Source organism: Chelonus insularis, unplaced genomic scaffold (assembly GCF_013357705.1).
Source record: "Chelonus insularis isolate UGA/USDA-ARS -01 unplaced genomic scaffold, ASM1335770v1 contig_121_pilon, whole genome shotgun sequence".
NCBI classification, from domain to species: domain Eukaryota; kingdom Metazoa; phylum Arthropoda; class Insecta; order Hymenoptera; family Braconidae; genus Chelonus; species Chelonus insularis.
This window is the reverse complement of record NW_023276363.1, coordinates 869,253-884,249: the sequence shown is the minus strand read 5'-3', so window position 1 is coordinate 884,249 and position 14,997 is coordinate 869,253. Positions and strand designations below refer to the sequence as shown.

General features: G+C 29.3%; 6 protein-coding genes across 7 annotated transcripts; all 6 read left to right on the top strand.

Annotated features, from left to right (window-relative positions):
* The first annotated feature begins 1,150 nt into the window (after window positions 1-1,150).
* Rsph4a (Radial spoke head protein 4a) lies at window positions 1,151-3,450 on the top strand. The gene is made up of 8 exons (XM_035081096.1): window positions 1,151-1,287; window positions 1,375-1,561; window positions 1,640-2,140; window positions 2,219-2,341; window positions 2,422-2,578; window positions 2,769-2,911; window positions 2,982-3,226; window positions 3,294-3,450. The coding sequence occupies exons 1-8, from the start codon at window positions 1,151-1,153 to the stop codon at window positions 3,448-3,450; spliced, it is 1,650 nt and encodes a 549-aa protein (XP_034936987.1).
* A 339-nt stretch (window positions 3,451-3,789) lies between these two features.
* Window positions 3,790-4,950, top strand: Rrp46 (exosome complex component Rrp46). The gene is made up of 5 exons (XM_035082145.1): window positions 3,790-4,031; window positions 4,100-4,213; window positions 4,289-4,410; window positions 4,486-4,629; window positions 4,705-4,950. Exons 1-5 carry the CDS (start codon window positions 3,944-3,946, stop codon window positions 4,888-4,890), a joined length of 654 nt encoding a protein of 217 aa, XP_034938036.1. The 5' UTR covers window positions 3,790-3,943; the 3' UTR covers window positions 4,891-4,950.
* Window positions 4,951-5,324: 374 nt separating this feature from the next.
* On the top strand, window positions 5,325-8,641 carry LOC118066413 (WD repeat-containing protein 3). The gene is made up of 6 exons (XM_035082420.1): window positions 5,325-5,597; window positions 5,656-5,865; window positions 5,938-7,761; window positions 7,838-8,004; window positions 8,089-8,311; window positions 8,398-8,641. The coding sequence occupies exons 1-6, from the start codon at window positions 5,427-5,429 to the stop codon at window positions 8,560-8,562; spliced, it is 2,760 nt and encodes a 919-aa protein (XP_034938311.1). The 5' UTR covers window positions 5,325-5,426; the 3' UTR covers window positions 8,563-8,641.
* Window positions 8,642-8,802: 161 nt separating this feature from the next.
* Window positions 8,803-10,673, top strand: LOC118066235 (KICSTOR complex protein C12orf66 homolog). The gene is made up of 8 exons (XM_035082120.1): window positions 8,803-8,967; window positions 9,038-9,184; window positions 9,246-9,397; window positions 9,463-9,603; window positions 9,669-9,807; window positions 9,886-10,079; window positions 10,154-10,304; window positions 10,368-10,673. Exons 1-8 carry the CDS (start codon window positions 8,887-8,889, stop codon window positions 10,659-10,661), a joined length of 1,299 nt encoding a protein of 432 aa, XP_034938011.1. The 5' UTR covers window positions 8,803-8,886; the 3' UTR covers window positions 10,662-10,673.
* A 125-nt stretch (window positions 10,674-10,798) lies between these two features.
* Window positions 10,799-12,789, top strand: Tim23 (translocase of inner mitochondrial membrane 23). 2 transcript variants are annotated; one of them, XM_035081279.1, is made up of 5 exons: window positions 10,799-10,939; window positions 11,184-11,433; window positions 11,499-11,668; window positions 11,750-11,867; window positions 12,639-12,789. In XM_035081279.1, the coding sequence occupies exons 1-5, from the start codon at window positions 10,861-10,863 to the stop codon at window positions 12,646-12,648; spliced, it is 627 nt and encodes a 208-aa protein (XP_034937170.1). In that variant the 5' UTR covers window positions 10,799-10,860; the 3' UTR covers window positions 12,649-12,789. The 2 variants fall into 2 exon arrangements, with proteins under 2 accessions (XP_034937170.1, XP_034937180.1); XM_035081289.1 differs by having other exon boundaries at window positions 11,750-11,877; window positions 12,639-12,777.
* Window positions 12,790-12,837: 48 nt separating this feature from the next.
* Window positions 12,838-14,988, top strand: LOC118065773 (uncharacterized). The gene is made up of 4 exons (XM_035081267.1): window positions 12,838-13,483; window positions 13,877-14,316; window positions 14,408-14,615; window positions 14,723-14,988. The coding sequence occupies exons 2-4, from the start codon at window positions 13,976-13,978 to the stop codon at window positions 14,957-14,959; spliced, it is 786 nt and encodes a 261-aa protein (XP_034937158.1). The 5' UTR covers window positions 12,838-13,483; window positions 13,877-13,975; the 3' UTR covers window positions 14,960-14,988.
* Window positions 14,989-14,997: the final 9 nt, after the last annotated feature.

The window sequence follows — 14,997 nt, the reverse complement described above, 5'->3', positions numbered from 1 at the left end:
GTCAGGGACCACAAAACGAACCTATACTCATACTTCCTTCCTTCCTTGCTTCTTACATTACAATTTACTCGAGACGGATTCTGGTCTAAAGAACGAGTGAAATTACATCCTGATTCGTTTTATCATGTCAATGATTCAATCTAATCTGATGCAATAATGAGACGATAAAGTTTTATGTACTTGATTCGTGCTTCTTAAGATAATTGAAATATTATCCTTTTTTAATCAATTCAATTAACATCTACGAATTAAAATGTACTATTGTCTAGACTAATTGCGAAGCAAGTTTTGTGGATACATCTAGAACATACCCTAACAGACCTCTGATGTATAACAGAAACAGTAGGTTTTTTGAATCAATTCTTTTTTACGAGTGTTAATAATGACAGTATTATAATTACGAACAATTATGCGGAGGTGGTATCTGACAGGAGAGGAAATGACGATCATCCTTGGTACTGCCCTCATTTAGAAAACCTGATTAGACGACTATTCAGGATGTGCGGAGTAGTGATAAATAGATTTGTCCACGCACTTATTTTCATACGTACGTGTCTACAATAATATATTTATTATTGTAATAACAAAAATAAATTTTAAACCACAACGAATAAATTATTACAAGATTAACTTATAATTTGATTCACTCTATAATAAAAATCTGTTTTAAAAATTTTTAAAGTTCTAGCTTTTTTCGTCGTTGATGACACAATTTTGCTATTTATATGGTATCTTATCACTAAAATGCTTGAATGAATAAGGAAATGAAAAAATCTATACCATTATAGAATTCATCCATTTCATTTCATTCATTATGCACTTCATTCATTGAAGCATTGCACTAGTACAATAAAAAATTACGTTAATTTATCTTATATGAGGTTTTTTGATTTGTTTCATTATCATTCTTTTCTCTTAATATCACATTTTATCTCAATGCCTAAATTTTAATTAGCGAATCCTCCCATTTTGGAAGTGCGATTCATTAATTTAACTGGGTCAGATTTTTGATAAAAATGTATGTGGTTTCCATGTGATAGTCATATGAAATAAAATGATCATGTGACAAAAAGCTACCCACAATAGATTTGATGTTTAGATAAACAAATGATTCACGATAGTCAAATTAGTAGACTAACATTGCATGAACATGGATCACCAATATTTAGGATCATCGAATGACATGGATGATGATAACGAGTCTCAATCAACTTCTAGCACCAAACTTAAACTTCATGAAGCAAAGATGTTTCTTCACAAACAAAGCTCTCATTGTGGAGAAGATTTGTAATTTATGATAATTTTTATTTGTAATATTATTTGAAAATGACATGTTAAGATTTGTGAATAAAAAATTTTTCTGTCATAAATAAGGTATACCCATATATCAGAGCTTTTGGCAAAAATTCTAACAGAACGTCCTGAAAATGTCATGGACAATTTTGAAATATATAGTTATCGTCTAAAGCAGGAGAGGTTAAGACATCAATTGAATCATCGAGAAATTTTTGATATACCGATAGAACATGGAGAAGTTGAAAAACTTTCAAAACTTTTTCAGGTATGTGAAATTATGCAAATTGATGAATCCTCTATGAGGAAAACGGTTTTATAGTGAATTTTATATTTTATTTTCAAGGTATTATCTGTGAAAAATGAAAAAGAGCTTGATGAAGATGATGATAATGATGATGAAGATAATGACAATCCTTCCAATGAATCTGAAAAGACATCTACTCCAAATTTGTTAGATATAATCCATTGCTTAGAACATTTTGATATTGCTTTATCTAGATCAGAATGCATTTTACTCAATTTTTCCATACAAAACCTTATTCAAGAAAAACCGATCACAGATGTACGCTTTTGGGGTAAAATTCTTGGCAGTGTCAAGAATTATTATATCATTGAAGCTAAGTTAAATGATGAAGAGATTGTTCATCGAATAGAAGCACAGAAAAATGATGATGGAACTAGCGAAGAAAATTCTAATTCTGCAACTGATCCAATAGAAAATACTGAACTCACTCATGATGAAAAAGAAATTGTTGATTCAACATTTCTTCAGCCATACCAATATGATTTAATATCCTCAATGCCGATTCCTCATGAAGTCATAGGAACGGGTTTGAATAAAACTGTAAATGTTTATATTTTATTTCGTCATTCTTTTATGATTAGTAAAACATTTGGTTATTAAATAACATTCTGTGGATAGATTTATTTTGTTTGCAACTCTCCTGGCATAGATGATTGGATTGAATTACCTCTGGTGGCGCCACAACAGATTGTATTAGCAAAACAGATTACTTGGAATTTTACAGGATATCTAACAGCTCCGGTAATAATGCAATTTCCTAATTACAACGTGTGTCAATCTAACAAGTATGCTTATAAATATATATGAGATAATTATTTTAGGTGCGCACGCTTCCACCTTTTGTTGGGAATGAAAGTAACTACCTTCGAGCTCAAATTGCAAGAATTAGTGCAGCAACACTTGTGTCACCTAAAGATTACTTTACCTTAAACCAAGATTCAACCGATAGTATTGAGGAAACAGAAGACAATGCAGAAGGTTATATTTTTAGAGAGTACTTCTTATTTTATAAACGAATAGTGACAATAACCAGATGACTCTGAACAGTTATCATTGATTCCTGGATCATAAACAAAAATTATAGCAATAATATATACTGAATGATTGAAAGCAACCAGATTAATAGAAGCTTTTATTATATAAATTAATTTATCACATAAAATTTCAGAAATTACAATAGAGATAAATCCAGACTTTAAACAACTGCCACTAAGAAAGTATCAACTATTATCTAATTGGTGCCACCACAGTGCTTACATTTTTCAACAAGGCAGAACAAGTTGGTGGAATCCATCAGAAAGAAGAACAAATGTAATATTATTTTAAAATTAACATCACTTTAATAAATATCAGTTGTTTAAAATACTCATTTTCAGCATAGACTGAAAGGAGTGAAGACGAAGAAACTGAGGATGAAGAAAGTGAAAATGACGAAGAATCTGAAAAGCATGTGGATCATCATGAGGAAGTTGGACCACCACTACTAACGCCATTATCAAATGATAGCACTCCAGATAATATACCAGTCTGGAGCACAAGACTATCTACTTCAATGCAATCAAATACAGGCGTTGCTATTGTTAGATCCCATGTCTGGCCAGGAGCTTATGCTTTTACCACGAATAAGTAGCGTATTTCATTATTATTTCAATATTAAGTATTCTTTAACTTTATATATTTGTTTTTTTTTTAGAGAAATTGGAAATATATATATTGGTACTGGACAGAAATATGATATGAATAATTATCATCCTCCATTGAAATTTCCTATCCAAAATCAATATGTTATAGGACCAGAAGTAATGGAACAACAAGATCCCATTACAAAAAGTGTAGATAATGATAATTAATTTAGGTAATCATTGTTAAGAAAATCTTAGTTTGTTTCTTATTATTCATAATTATAATTATTTAATGATTAACTCAGATTTTAGTTTTAATTAGCCATAAATTATGCATAAAAATTTTTAAACTTTGTGAAAGTGTTAAAATTTATAATGAAGAAAAAAAATGAAAATTTATGTAAATTTATTAAATATTCAAACTTATTAAAATAATCGATTTTATGTAATATGCATTGCATATTTTTTTAAAATATTAATATTAAATTTTTCAACAAAGTTAAAAAAAGATATATCTTTATTATGCAAAATGAGAGAAGCTTTACAATACCACATGTGTTTATTCGTAATCAATGAGCGTTTGGACTATAGTAAAAAGCGAGAACTCATTGAATTTGTCACATGTCATGTACCTATTGAGCTATTATATTTAAACTTTAAATTAATTTTAAATAAATTCATTTCAATACACTTTTATGTCCGAATAAATAAATTGTTGAAGATGGAAAATTCTGAATATATTTTACAACCGATGAACTGTGAAACAAATCTGTTATCTATGCCGGATGGTTCTTCAATATTCATAAAAGGTTTTTATTTGTTTTCTAACTAAAGTATTAAACGAAACAGAATGTTAAGTTTTAGAATTTATTTTCAGATAATACATGCACAGTCACAGGAGTTTATGGACCTATCGAAGTTAAATTACAGAAATTAATGCATGATAAAGCAAGTGTAGAGGTTATATTTACTCCGGTTAAAGGACCTCCAAGTAAATACTTTATCGATTATTGAATTAAACTAATCAAACTACTCAGATCAATTATTATCAAATCTATTATTTAAGGTATTGACAATAGAGTGAAAGAGCTATATATTAAAGAAACATTTGAATCTACTCTTATGGTATCTCTTCATCCTAGTACATCCATTTCAATTAATGTTCAAGAAATGGAAGATTCTGGTGGTGTAAGTCCATTTAACATTCTTATCTTATTATATCAGAATAAATTCTAAACGTTTGTAATTTTTTATAATTTACAGTTACTTGCTTGTTCTATCAATTCATCCTGTGTGGCTTTAATTAATTCTAATCTACCTATGAAATTCACTGTAGCTGCTGTACATTGTATGATAGATAAAGATTCCAGGAATATTATTATTGATCCTAGTGAAGTACAACTTCAGGTATACTTCTACCTTTTTTTCAAAAATAAAATTATCTTATATTTAATCGTGGTTCAATTTCTTTATGTATTCCAGAATGCTAGAGCAACATTCACCTTTGCTTTTGACAACATAAAAAAGAATTGTATTAGTTGTTATACAACAGGAAGGTTCAATGATGAAGAATTAATCGAATCTTTAAAAAAATGTCGTGATGCAAGTCAATGTGTATTTGACTTTTACAGAGAAATTGTAAAAAAATACGCTCATGTTATCACATGATAATACGTTATATATTGAAAATATAATATTTTTTTAACTCTCTTTTTGTAATTACTGTAATTTAATGTAAATTAAATGAATAGAAGAAAAGATTTATATTACAAGTTTTTTAAAATACCTGCTGTAAATGGAACATGAGTAACCTCATATCAATCTTTAAAAGACTTTGGATTTTTTTCTAGTAATGGAATCATTAACATTTTGAAAATTTAATCAAATGAACTAATTAATTTATTTATTACAACTTGTGATGAGTTATAAAAATTATTTCGCATTAGGTTAACAATTTTTTTGAGCACTTTAATCCGGTGCAAACACGAGAAGTGTCTAGTAGCGACTCCTTTCGTCTTCCGATTTCAGCCGAAGATGATTTTTTGAGAGACTTGACTATACCAAATTAGCAACACGTGAGTTTGTATTTATAACCTCCAATTTGGAGTAGCGTCATGTAAACACGTTTTTACAATCATCTGTGTAAAAAATATTTTTAAAGAAAAAATTCCATAATTTATTGAAAGTTCTTATAAAAATTCACCATGGGACTAACGAAGCAATATTTGCGTTATATTCCAGCCGGTAGTTTAAATATTATTGCTAGTGCAAAATGCAATGTTGTTTTTGTTGCTTTGGAAGATCAAGAAGGTAGATTTGTTGCTGTTGGAGGATGTGAACATATTTATATCTGGGATCTCAAACTTGGAGAAAAGGTATTTATAATATACTATTTCTAATTAACTTAGATTATTAATTTCATTTTCAATTTAGGCACAAGTACTGAGTGGTGAAAAATCTGATGTTTCATACTTATCAGCATCACCAGACAAACGACATATAGCCGTTGGCTATGCCGATGGTATAATTAAGACCTTTCATCTTCGATCGGCAGAGAACAAAAGTATTTTCGTTGGTCATAAAAGTGATATTACAACTCTAGCATATGATTCATTGGGTCATCGTTTGGCTTCTGGCTCAAAGGTTGTACAATTTTTATTGTTATTTAAGAATCGAATGAATTCCAATATTAATTTTATGTTATAATATTTATAGGATTGTGATATTGTCGTTTGGGATGTCATTGCAGAAACAGGCATTTGTCGTTTAACAGGCCACAAAGGAATAATAACTCAAGTAATGTTCATGGAAGAATATAATATTTTAATCAGCTCTTCGAAAGATACTTTTGTTAAATGCTGGGATCTTGATACAGAATATAATTTCAAAACAATTGTTGGCCATCGTTCAGAAGTATGGGCATTTACTCTCATAAAAAATGATGAGTATCTTGTTACAGGATGTAATAATAATGAATTACAAGTTTGGAAAATATCTCCTAATAATGCCGAAACTTCTACATATATTGATTTAGATAACTTGAATATAAATGATGAAAATACTGACAAAGAAAAGGGACCTTTGAAATTTGAGAAAGTTGGTAGTATTCTCCGCGCTGGTCGCGGTCGAGTTGTATCTTTACGTGCTGATCCATTAAAAAAAGTCTTTGCCTGTCATGGGTCTGATAAAAGTGTGGAGCTATTTTCTATCACTGCGGAAGATGAAGTGAAAAAAAAATTAACCAAACGCCTCAATAAAGAAAAAAAAGAAGCCGAGAAAGAAGGTAGAGAATTAATTAGTTCAAATGCTGCCGCTACGTTAAAAGATGAAGTTCAACGTCTTCAACCAATTCAAATTTCAAGTGCTGCAAAGTCAATAGATTTAGTGATGGGTAAAGGAGGTGAAATCCGAGTGTGTACTGGATTAAACAATAACAGTGTAGAATTATATTCGTTATCACTAGACAACAAGAAAAATGAAGCTTCACGATTGCGCTCTCTTACTATTCATGGGCATCGAACTGATATTCGCGCAATTTGTTTTAGCTCAGATAATCTCGCTTTTGCGACAGCAAGTGGTGATGCTATTAAATTATGGAACAGACCATCATTAGCTTGTTTAAGAACAGTAGAATGTGGCTATGCAGTATCTTTAATTTTTGTACCTGGTGATCGACATCTCATTGTTGGCATGAAAGATGGTAAAATGTTGATTGTGGATATTGCCGCTGGTATTATTCTGGAAGAAATTGCAGCACACACTGCAGAATTATGGAGCATTGTGTTACTTCCAAATATGAAAGGAATTGCTAGCGGTAGTAGCGATAAAACTGTTAAAGTTTGGGATTTTGAATTAATTGATAATACAGATCCTGAAGTGAAGGGTAAAGTTTTATCCTTGATTCATTTAAAGACTTTGACATTAGATGAAGGTGTACTGTGCATTAGAATAAGTCCTAATAATAAATTCATAGCCGTAGCGCTTCTTGATTCTACCGTAAAAATTTTTTATATGGATACTTTCAAGTTTTTTGTTTCTCTCTACGGACATAAATTGCCAGTATTATGCATGGATATATCTAGCGACAGTACGCTAATTGCAACTGGATCTGCAGACAGAAATATTAAAATCTGGGGAATGGACTTTGGAGATTGTCATAAATCTCTATTTGCACATGAAGATTCCGTAATGGGTTTGTGTTTTGTTCCTAAGACGCACTATTTATTTACTTGTGGTAAAGATGGGAAAATAAAATATTGGGATGCTGATAATTTTCGGAAGATTACTACATTACGAGGCCATTCTGGAGAAGCTTGGAGTTGTGCTGTATCACCAAATGGTATATGGGTTGCATCTTCAGGTTCAGATAAAGCAATTAGATTATATGAAAAATCATCAGAGCCATTGGTATTAGAAGATGAAGCTGAAGAAGAGCGAGAGAAAGAAGAAAATGAAATGATTTCAGGTGAAACAACGATGGTTTCAGGACAAAAACAGCAATTATTTCCTTCCAGAAAAACAGTCAATACTGAGAAAGCAGTAAGTAATAAGAATGATTCTAAATAAAAAAAATATTTACATGATTACCTCATTTATGTAATTTTTTCATTTATAGGCAGAATTGATCTTAGAGTGTTTGGAAATAACAAAAACTTACAATGAAGAATGTGCTGAAATTAAACCACCAAATGCTCCTCCACCATTACCGTTATTAATGCAAGCTTTAAATGTTCAAACGACGGAAGATTATTTATTGGAAACTTTCAAACGAGTTCGAGCAAGGTATAGAACAAATTATAAAATGAAAAAATCTTATTAGTATACGTAATTTTGACAATTATTTTCAAATTATGTAATTTCTTTCAGTGATATGGAAGAAACTCTTTCACTTTTACCGTATTCTGCTGCTTGCGAAATCCTAAATTATTTACCACAACTTTTACGTGCTGGTTATCATTCAGAGTTGTTATCCAGAATTTCATTGCATTTAATTAGTGCTCATCATGGACCAATAGTAGCCAACGCTAAATTGATACCTATTTTAGAAGAAATCAGAGATTTAACGTTACAAAAAATGACTGAATTAAGAGTAAGTTCAGATTTTGCATGTTCATGTAATCATATTATTCAACGTTAAATTCTCAAAAAAAAATGATTGAAAATTCAATTTTTTAGGATACTATGGGACGTAATCTTTATGGGATGATATTCATACAACATGAATTAGAAGAAAAAGAAGAAGTACAGTTATTCCGCAATGCAACATTATCAAGAAGAAGAACCAACAAGAAACGCAAAAACAAAGAACGTGCCTTGAAAAGAGCTATATTGGCATTGTAAATGATTGTAATTAACTTTTATCTTATTTTTATTTGTAGATAAAATTAATAAATAATTTTTTTTGTTATAATGAATTTAAGTACTGTAAAATAAATCATTCAAAACATCATTTCATAAAAATCCTTACGCGCTTGCGCTGGCGTATGTTTTGTGGATAGTCAAGCTCAAAGTCCGAAGCCACTTCTTTCATCAGTCAAACTATATTATAGAGATATGTATAAGATGAAATATTTACTAAGTAATATTGTAATAAAAAACAAGACAATAATAATAAAAATAAGATAGTTTAAATTTTAATTAGTTTTAAAAAATTAATAACTGAAAATGGACCATGAAGAAGAATTTTTAAATAATTTTTTTACACACGTAACTCAATTGTGCTTCGAAAAAGCCAAAGAATCAGTGGTAATTATGCAATTTATAATGATTAATTTAGACATGATGTAAAGTTTTTTAAAATTGTACAAATAATTAGGAAAAAGAGCGAGAATCATGTAAATCAACTCAAATGGGACCATGGGGAATGTTGTTAATGCACCTGCCTCAAATTGTTTTAGCAGAAAGATCATATGTTGATCTAGGATTTTTACATACAAAAAACAAAGGCTTCCTACGAAAAGATGTATGATTCCTTTTTTTCAATGGTACAAAATATTTTATTTTCAAATATTTATTCTTTTTAGAATTCATTGAAAACAATTTATGAAATTTTAAAAGGAGATCTTAAGAGAGTTGAAGATATGACAAGAGGAACAAATTCTAGTGGTGCATCAGTAGCTGAAGCTTCTAGTCAACTTTGCCAATTTATCACTGCTCGCATTCAGCTTATTGATTTGTTAGTACTGAACTTTTATTTATTGGTTATTATCAGAATAAAATATTTTTTTTTTTCTACTCAAGCTATGAGAAAATGTATAACATGAGTATTGGAAATAAGGCAATGAAACATCAAGAAATTTTGAAAATCATTGAAGGAATTATTGAAATGCATTTGCTATCATGCTCTCATTTAGCGTTAACTGCTATAAAAACTACTCTTACGTAAGTTTTGCCTTTGATTAGTTTTTCTTTTCATTCATATATGCAAATACAGAAATTTGTTTCAGATTAGAATGTGAAATATTATATCAATTAACAAAAGCTCAAGTAGAAGTACAAAACTGGCGATTTTTACCTACATTAATGGCACTTTATGGTGCTCAAACTCGAATGTCTGCCTGGGAGAGGACTTTACAAAGTAAAGAGGTAAATTTATAATATTATTCAATAACATTCATTAAATTTATGAATAATACTACTTAAAATGTTCTGAATTATTAACAGTCATGGAAATTAGGTTTTGGAGCTCCATTTCGGAAAGCGAATCAGCAACCAGCACTGTACCAGTGGCTTGTGAAATTACGTAGTGCTATTTTAGCAAAATGTTCTTTATATTTTCATACGACATTGAGTCAACAAACAAGTCCTGGAGAAATGAGAAATATCATGAGCAAACAAAATCTTGATTATTATCACAAGTAAATCATCAATTTTTTTTTGATACCATTTTCTATCTAGTTATTTCATTCTTTCGATTTTTTTTTAATTTCAGGATACAGAGCTTTCAACGAAAGTGGGATTTATCTGCTGTACTGATTATTTTTGATGCAAGAGGTACTGAAAATTCAGGTCCTGGATATCGACATCCTGATCGAGAATCCAATCATACTGAGGACTTCCCAATAGTTATAAGTTGTCCAAATGTAAGTTTAGAAAATTTGTTTTCTTTAACTGTTTAAAAATTGATTATTAATTAAAATTTTCAGGCATTAGCTCAAAAACCAACGATCTATTGGGATAACATTAGACAAGAAATAAAAGAACGTCAAGCAGAACTAATGCAAATGGATAAAATTTCCTATATTAAAAATATAAAAGATGCACAATCTACTTTATTAACATATGTATTAACAAATATAGATGCAAAAATGACATTAGTGATTGCTTATGAAAGTGGAAAACAGAAAGATAAAGATTCCCATATTGTTACTTTTATGACTGATTTATGTACTCAGCTCAAATGTAATAAAATTTATGAAAGTTTAAAATTATCAAAATAATATGAAAACAAAGATTCAAACGGACTCATTTTTATTAGTTACTCGTATTGAGTAAAAAACCTCACACGATAATCACCCCTCTCCTTAAATTTTGTGTTGCGTTGAACTATATGTGTTAAACTATATTACATGCTCATTCGTATGTTTTAACATTTGCGGACTGCTTATTTAACTCCATTAGTTTCATAAATTCAGAAAAATGATAGAAATAAATAATCAAATACCAGATAGTACTTATCCAGGATCGCCGTTGGACAAGGATAATCTTAATATTCCTGGTATGGTATATTTTTATTTATAAAAAATGTAGTCTTTCTCAAAATTTCGTAATTTTAACCTATATCTATATGATTCAAAGCATGCTACATAAAGAATTACTATTTTTGATACACTATTTGATTTTAGAATTTACTTTGGTTTCCAAAATAAATAATAATTAAACACTTTTATAATAAAACCACCAAATTTAGTTGATGTTATATTTTTATTCTAAGAATAAATAATTTTTTTGTTCATTTTCAGGATCTTCGCAACAAAAATTGGTTCCATTTAGTCCATATTTAAACTTTGATCCAGCATATATACCAACTAGCCAACCAGAATTTATATTTCCTGAAGGAGCTGCAAAACAAAGAGGACGATTTGAGTTAGCATTTAGTCAAATTGGGGCTGCATGTATATTGGGTGCAGGAATCGGTGGATCAGCCGGTTTCTATAAAGGACTTAAAGCAACAACATTGGCAGGTCAAACTGGAGCACTTAGGAGAACACAGTATGATATTTTATTTTAAATATTAACAATTATCAATCATGATTTTACATATATATTATTTTCAGATTAATCAATCATGTTATGAAAAATGGTGCTTCTGTTGCAAACACATTAGGAATTGTCTCAGTGATGTATAGTAGTTTTGGAGTATTTCTTTCATGGATAAGAGGTACTGATGATTCACTAAATACACTCGCAGCCGCAACGGCTACTGGGATGCTCTTTAAATCGACAGGTTAGTCTAATTTTTAATAAATTTATATTTAAAGACTTAAATTACTGAGAATGGATTTAATCAATTGATTTATATTTACAGCTGGACTACCAAAATGTATGATGGGTGGTGGAGTTGGTCTTGCCATAGCATCTATGTATTGTTTATGGAACAGTCGAGAGGTTCTTGCTGAGTTCAGGCATCACAACATTAATCCAGCGTAAGACCACGTGTGTACCAGAAGTACCATTAGTCAGCAATTGCATCTAAATTTTCGTATTTGTTTCGAAAGCTGAAGCTTCATTATTTATATGAAACTTAATCATTTCGTAAATATTTTTCCCACAACAAAATATTCCACATTATCACAATAATTATCCTAAAAAATTGATTCGTAACGTCAGGAGTAGAATATAATAATCTGTAGATTTTAAGATTATTTCTAAATTTGATCGTTATTAATTATGTATATAGTACGAATAAATGACTCCCAAGTTAATTTTATACAAGTTTTCAATTTTCAAAATGGCTCTCATAAATGTTTTTAAAAAAAAACTTTTAATATGACAAGCTATCTAAATATTCTAATTATTGAAATATCTTGATTATAAACATGTATCATCAATTCTTGAAGAATTTAGAAATAAACACTCATGCTTTAATATTGAGAAATACTACTGCAACTTGATAAAAAATCATTATTTACAGTTTTTATTTTACTAATATTATCAAATGAAAATACTGAATTTTCCAGTCAATAGATGAACAACTATGAACAGGAAAATGAATCATTTATTAACTTTAATTAAAATAAGTATACTGTTTGAGAAATGCATTTATTAGTATATGATATGCTTTTTGGGTTGAATTTCCTCTAAATAGATAAAGTGTGTCCCGTCTCAGTGTTTATCTATTGACACCAAACATTTCTATTAGCTCCTCAAGATAACATATTAAATTTATTTTAATTAGATAATTTTTTTTTTTGTAGATCTAAATGAGTATCGTTCTCCGATGAATATTGCGTTGGCAACGAAATCTCCAACATCATGTAAATAGTGAATTTCATAAACGAATATTATGTTAATAAATATAGTATATGCTGTCACAACAAAATAATAGTAATAATGTATTTTACTATTACCGTTAATATAAATTATACTTAATTTAGAACAATTTTTACTTATTATAATTTACTGCGTATATTATTTTATAACTAATTAGGCAGGTGTATTAATTAAATATTTTATTGACGATAATTATTGACACTATTCTACACAATATTGTTCAACATGTCACAATCTTATCTCATCATATCTATGATAACTTGACATTACAAAAGGGGCATGGTACCAACTATGTCTACACATGCATCAGAATATGAATCAGACGCACCTTGCTAAAGTGAAAATACTCACTTTGTATCCATAGATGAACTAGTGAGTGCAAAGTTTAAATGTGTTAATCCTAATTGAGAAAAATGGTTAAAATACACAAGTGTCTCGTATTGAATGACTATTTTCATCAATGATAACAAAGGTTGAGTGTTGTGATGATAAGCATATCAATTCAGAGTACTACGAAGAGTAAAATTTCTTTTCTAAAAGTTTTCTTGATAGCTTACTTTTAATCTGAATATCATAGATGATAGATTCAAGTTAATCAACTCAATATTCTGAATAATAAATTTTATCAATAATTAATTGATTTCATCTATAAAAGTTCTACAAATACTGATTAAATATTTGAACTTCGATATTAGATGTCACATTTGGTGTGGAACAGTATGTCTATTTACGCCTGATGACGATAACGAGTGAAGATCTTTATTTAATGGTGAGATATTAATTTGTTGATAGGAATACATTGAAAATTGTAAAGTTAATATAACAAAGGGCGGGGTTTGTTTTTTAATTTTTGTTGATTATAAATTTTAACTATGGATTCGTTCTAATTTCATTAATCTAAACAAACTATTTATAATCGTACCAGATATTTCAAATAAACTTACAACGTTTAAATTTTATCAAACACTTGATAATTAAAAAAATATCATTATCTTAAATGTTATATGAAATAAAAATAATATTAATAAAATACAAATTGTACCAAATAAAAACTATGTTGATTATTGTCATAACTAATTTTAGAGTTTCTTCACACTTTTGAAATCCGGAATGTTTTCTTGTGTAAATAATTGAAATGTATTTTTTCAAACTCATGTTTCAGTGTATTTTAAAGTGACCATGTTGAAAACTTGAAAAAAATCAAAAAGTGATGACCACGATCTGAAAACTACATTGTGATCTATCATAAAAGTAATCAAAAATGAACTTTGCACAAGCAGAAAAATTTTTGGCAGTTTTATACTTAGTATCTGCACTATTGTCTGTCATATCAGTAATATGTATTGTGACTGTTTGGCAATATTGGACTCGGACCTTGAATCTCTGTATTGATGTTGACTGTGGGTGTATTTTATACAGTGTTAATACTTTTAGTAAATTTATGGGCGGTGATGTGAAAATCTGCCATTTCGTTTCATTAGCTGCTATTCCAGCTATAGTGTTTGGATTGATGTTCGGTCTCTACCATGGCTACAGATCATTAATTAATAAAAAATTAAGTGACCCTAGAATTGTTGCTTGTCAACCAGTATGCTATAACAGGTATGATAATTTCTATCAATTGATAAATAATCTAAATAAAATTGATTTGAGTTTATCAGTTTAATTAAACTAATATTAATAATACTTACAGGGAAAATAATAGTGAACATGTTGTAGTGATAACTCCCAAGAGACGTACTTCTTGTAAAAGCTGGATGCCAACCACTTTCCTAGCTGCGTTAATTACTTGCTTATCACTAGCTCATACAGTTGTCATAACTGATGGATATTACAAGACTTGTGAGCAATACAAAAAAAATCTGATCCATTTATTAGGATCATCAGGTCGTGAAGCTGAGGTATGATACATAAAATGTTAATGCAAAAACGTGTATCTCTAACAAGTGTATTCTATGAATTCTAGTTAGTCAACGTAAACCTATCTAATAATAATTTTATTTTACAGGCAATTTATAATCGTTTAAACTGTGGTGCTATTTTTGATTACATGGATTACATTGAGCCTGATGCTAATAATTGGAGGCGTGGTGATGAAATTAATACAGGTTTAGCATTGCAATGTGCGATTACTACTGTATGGTTCAATTGTTTTAGTTGGGTTGCTATTTTTGTCATTAATTTCACTATGAACCGAAAGAAAAAAAATCAAAATAGTGAAAAAACGTATTGTTTCGGCAACTAAATATTTTATTCATTTATTGTGCATCAAAATACACTAAT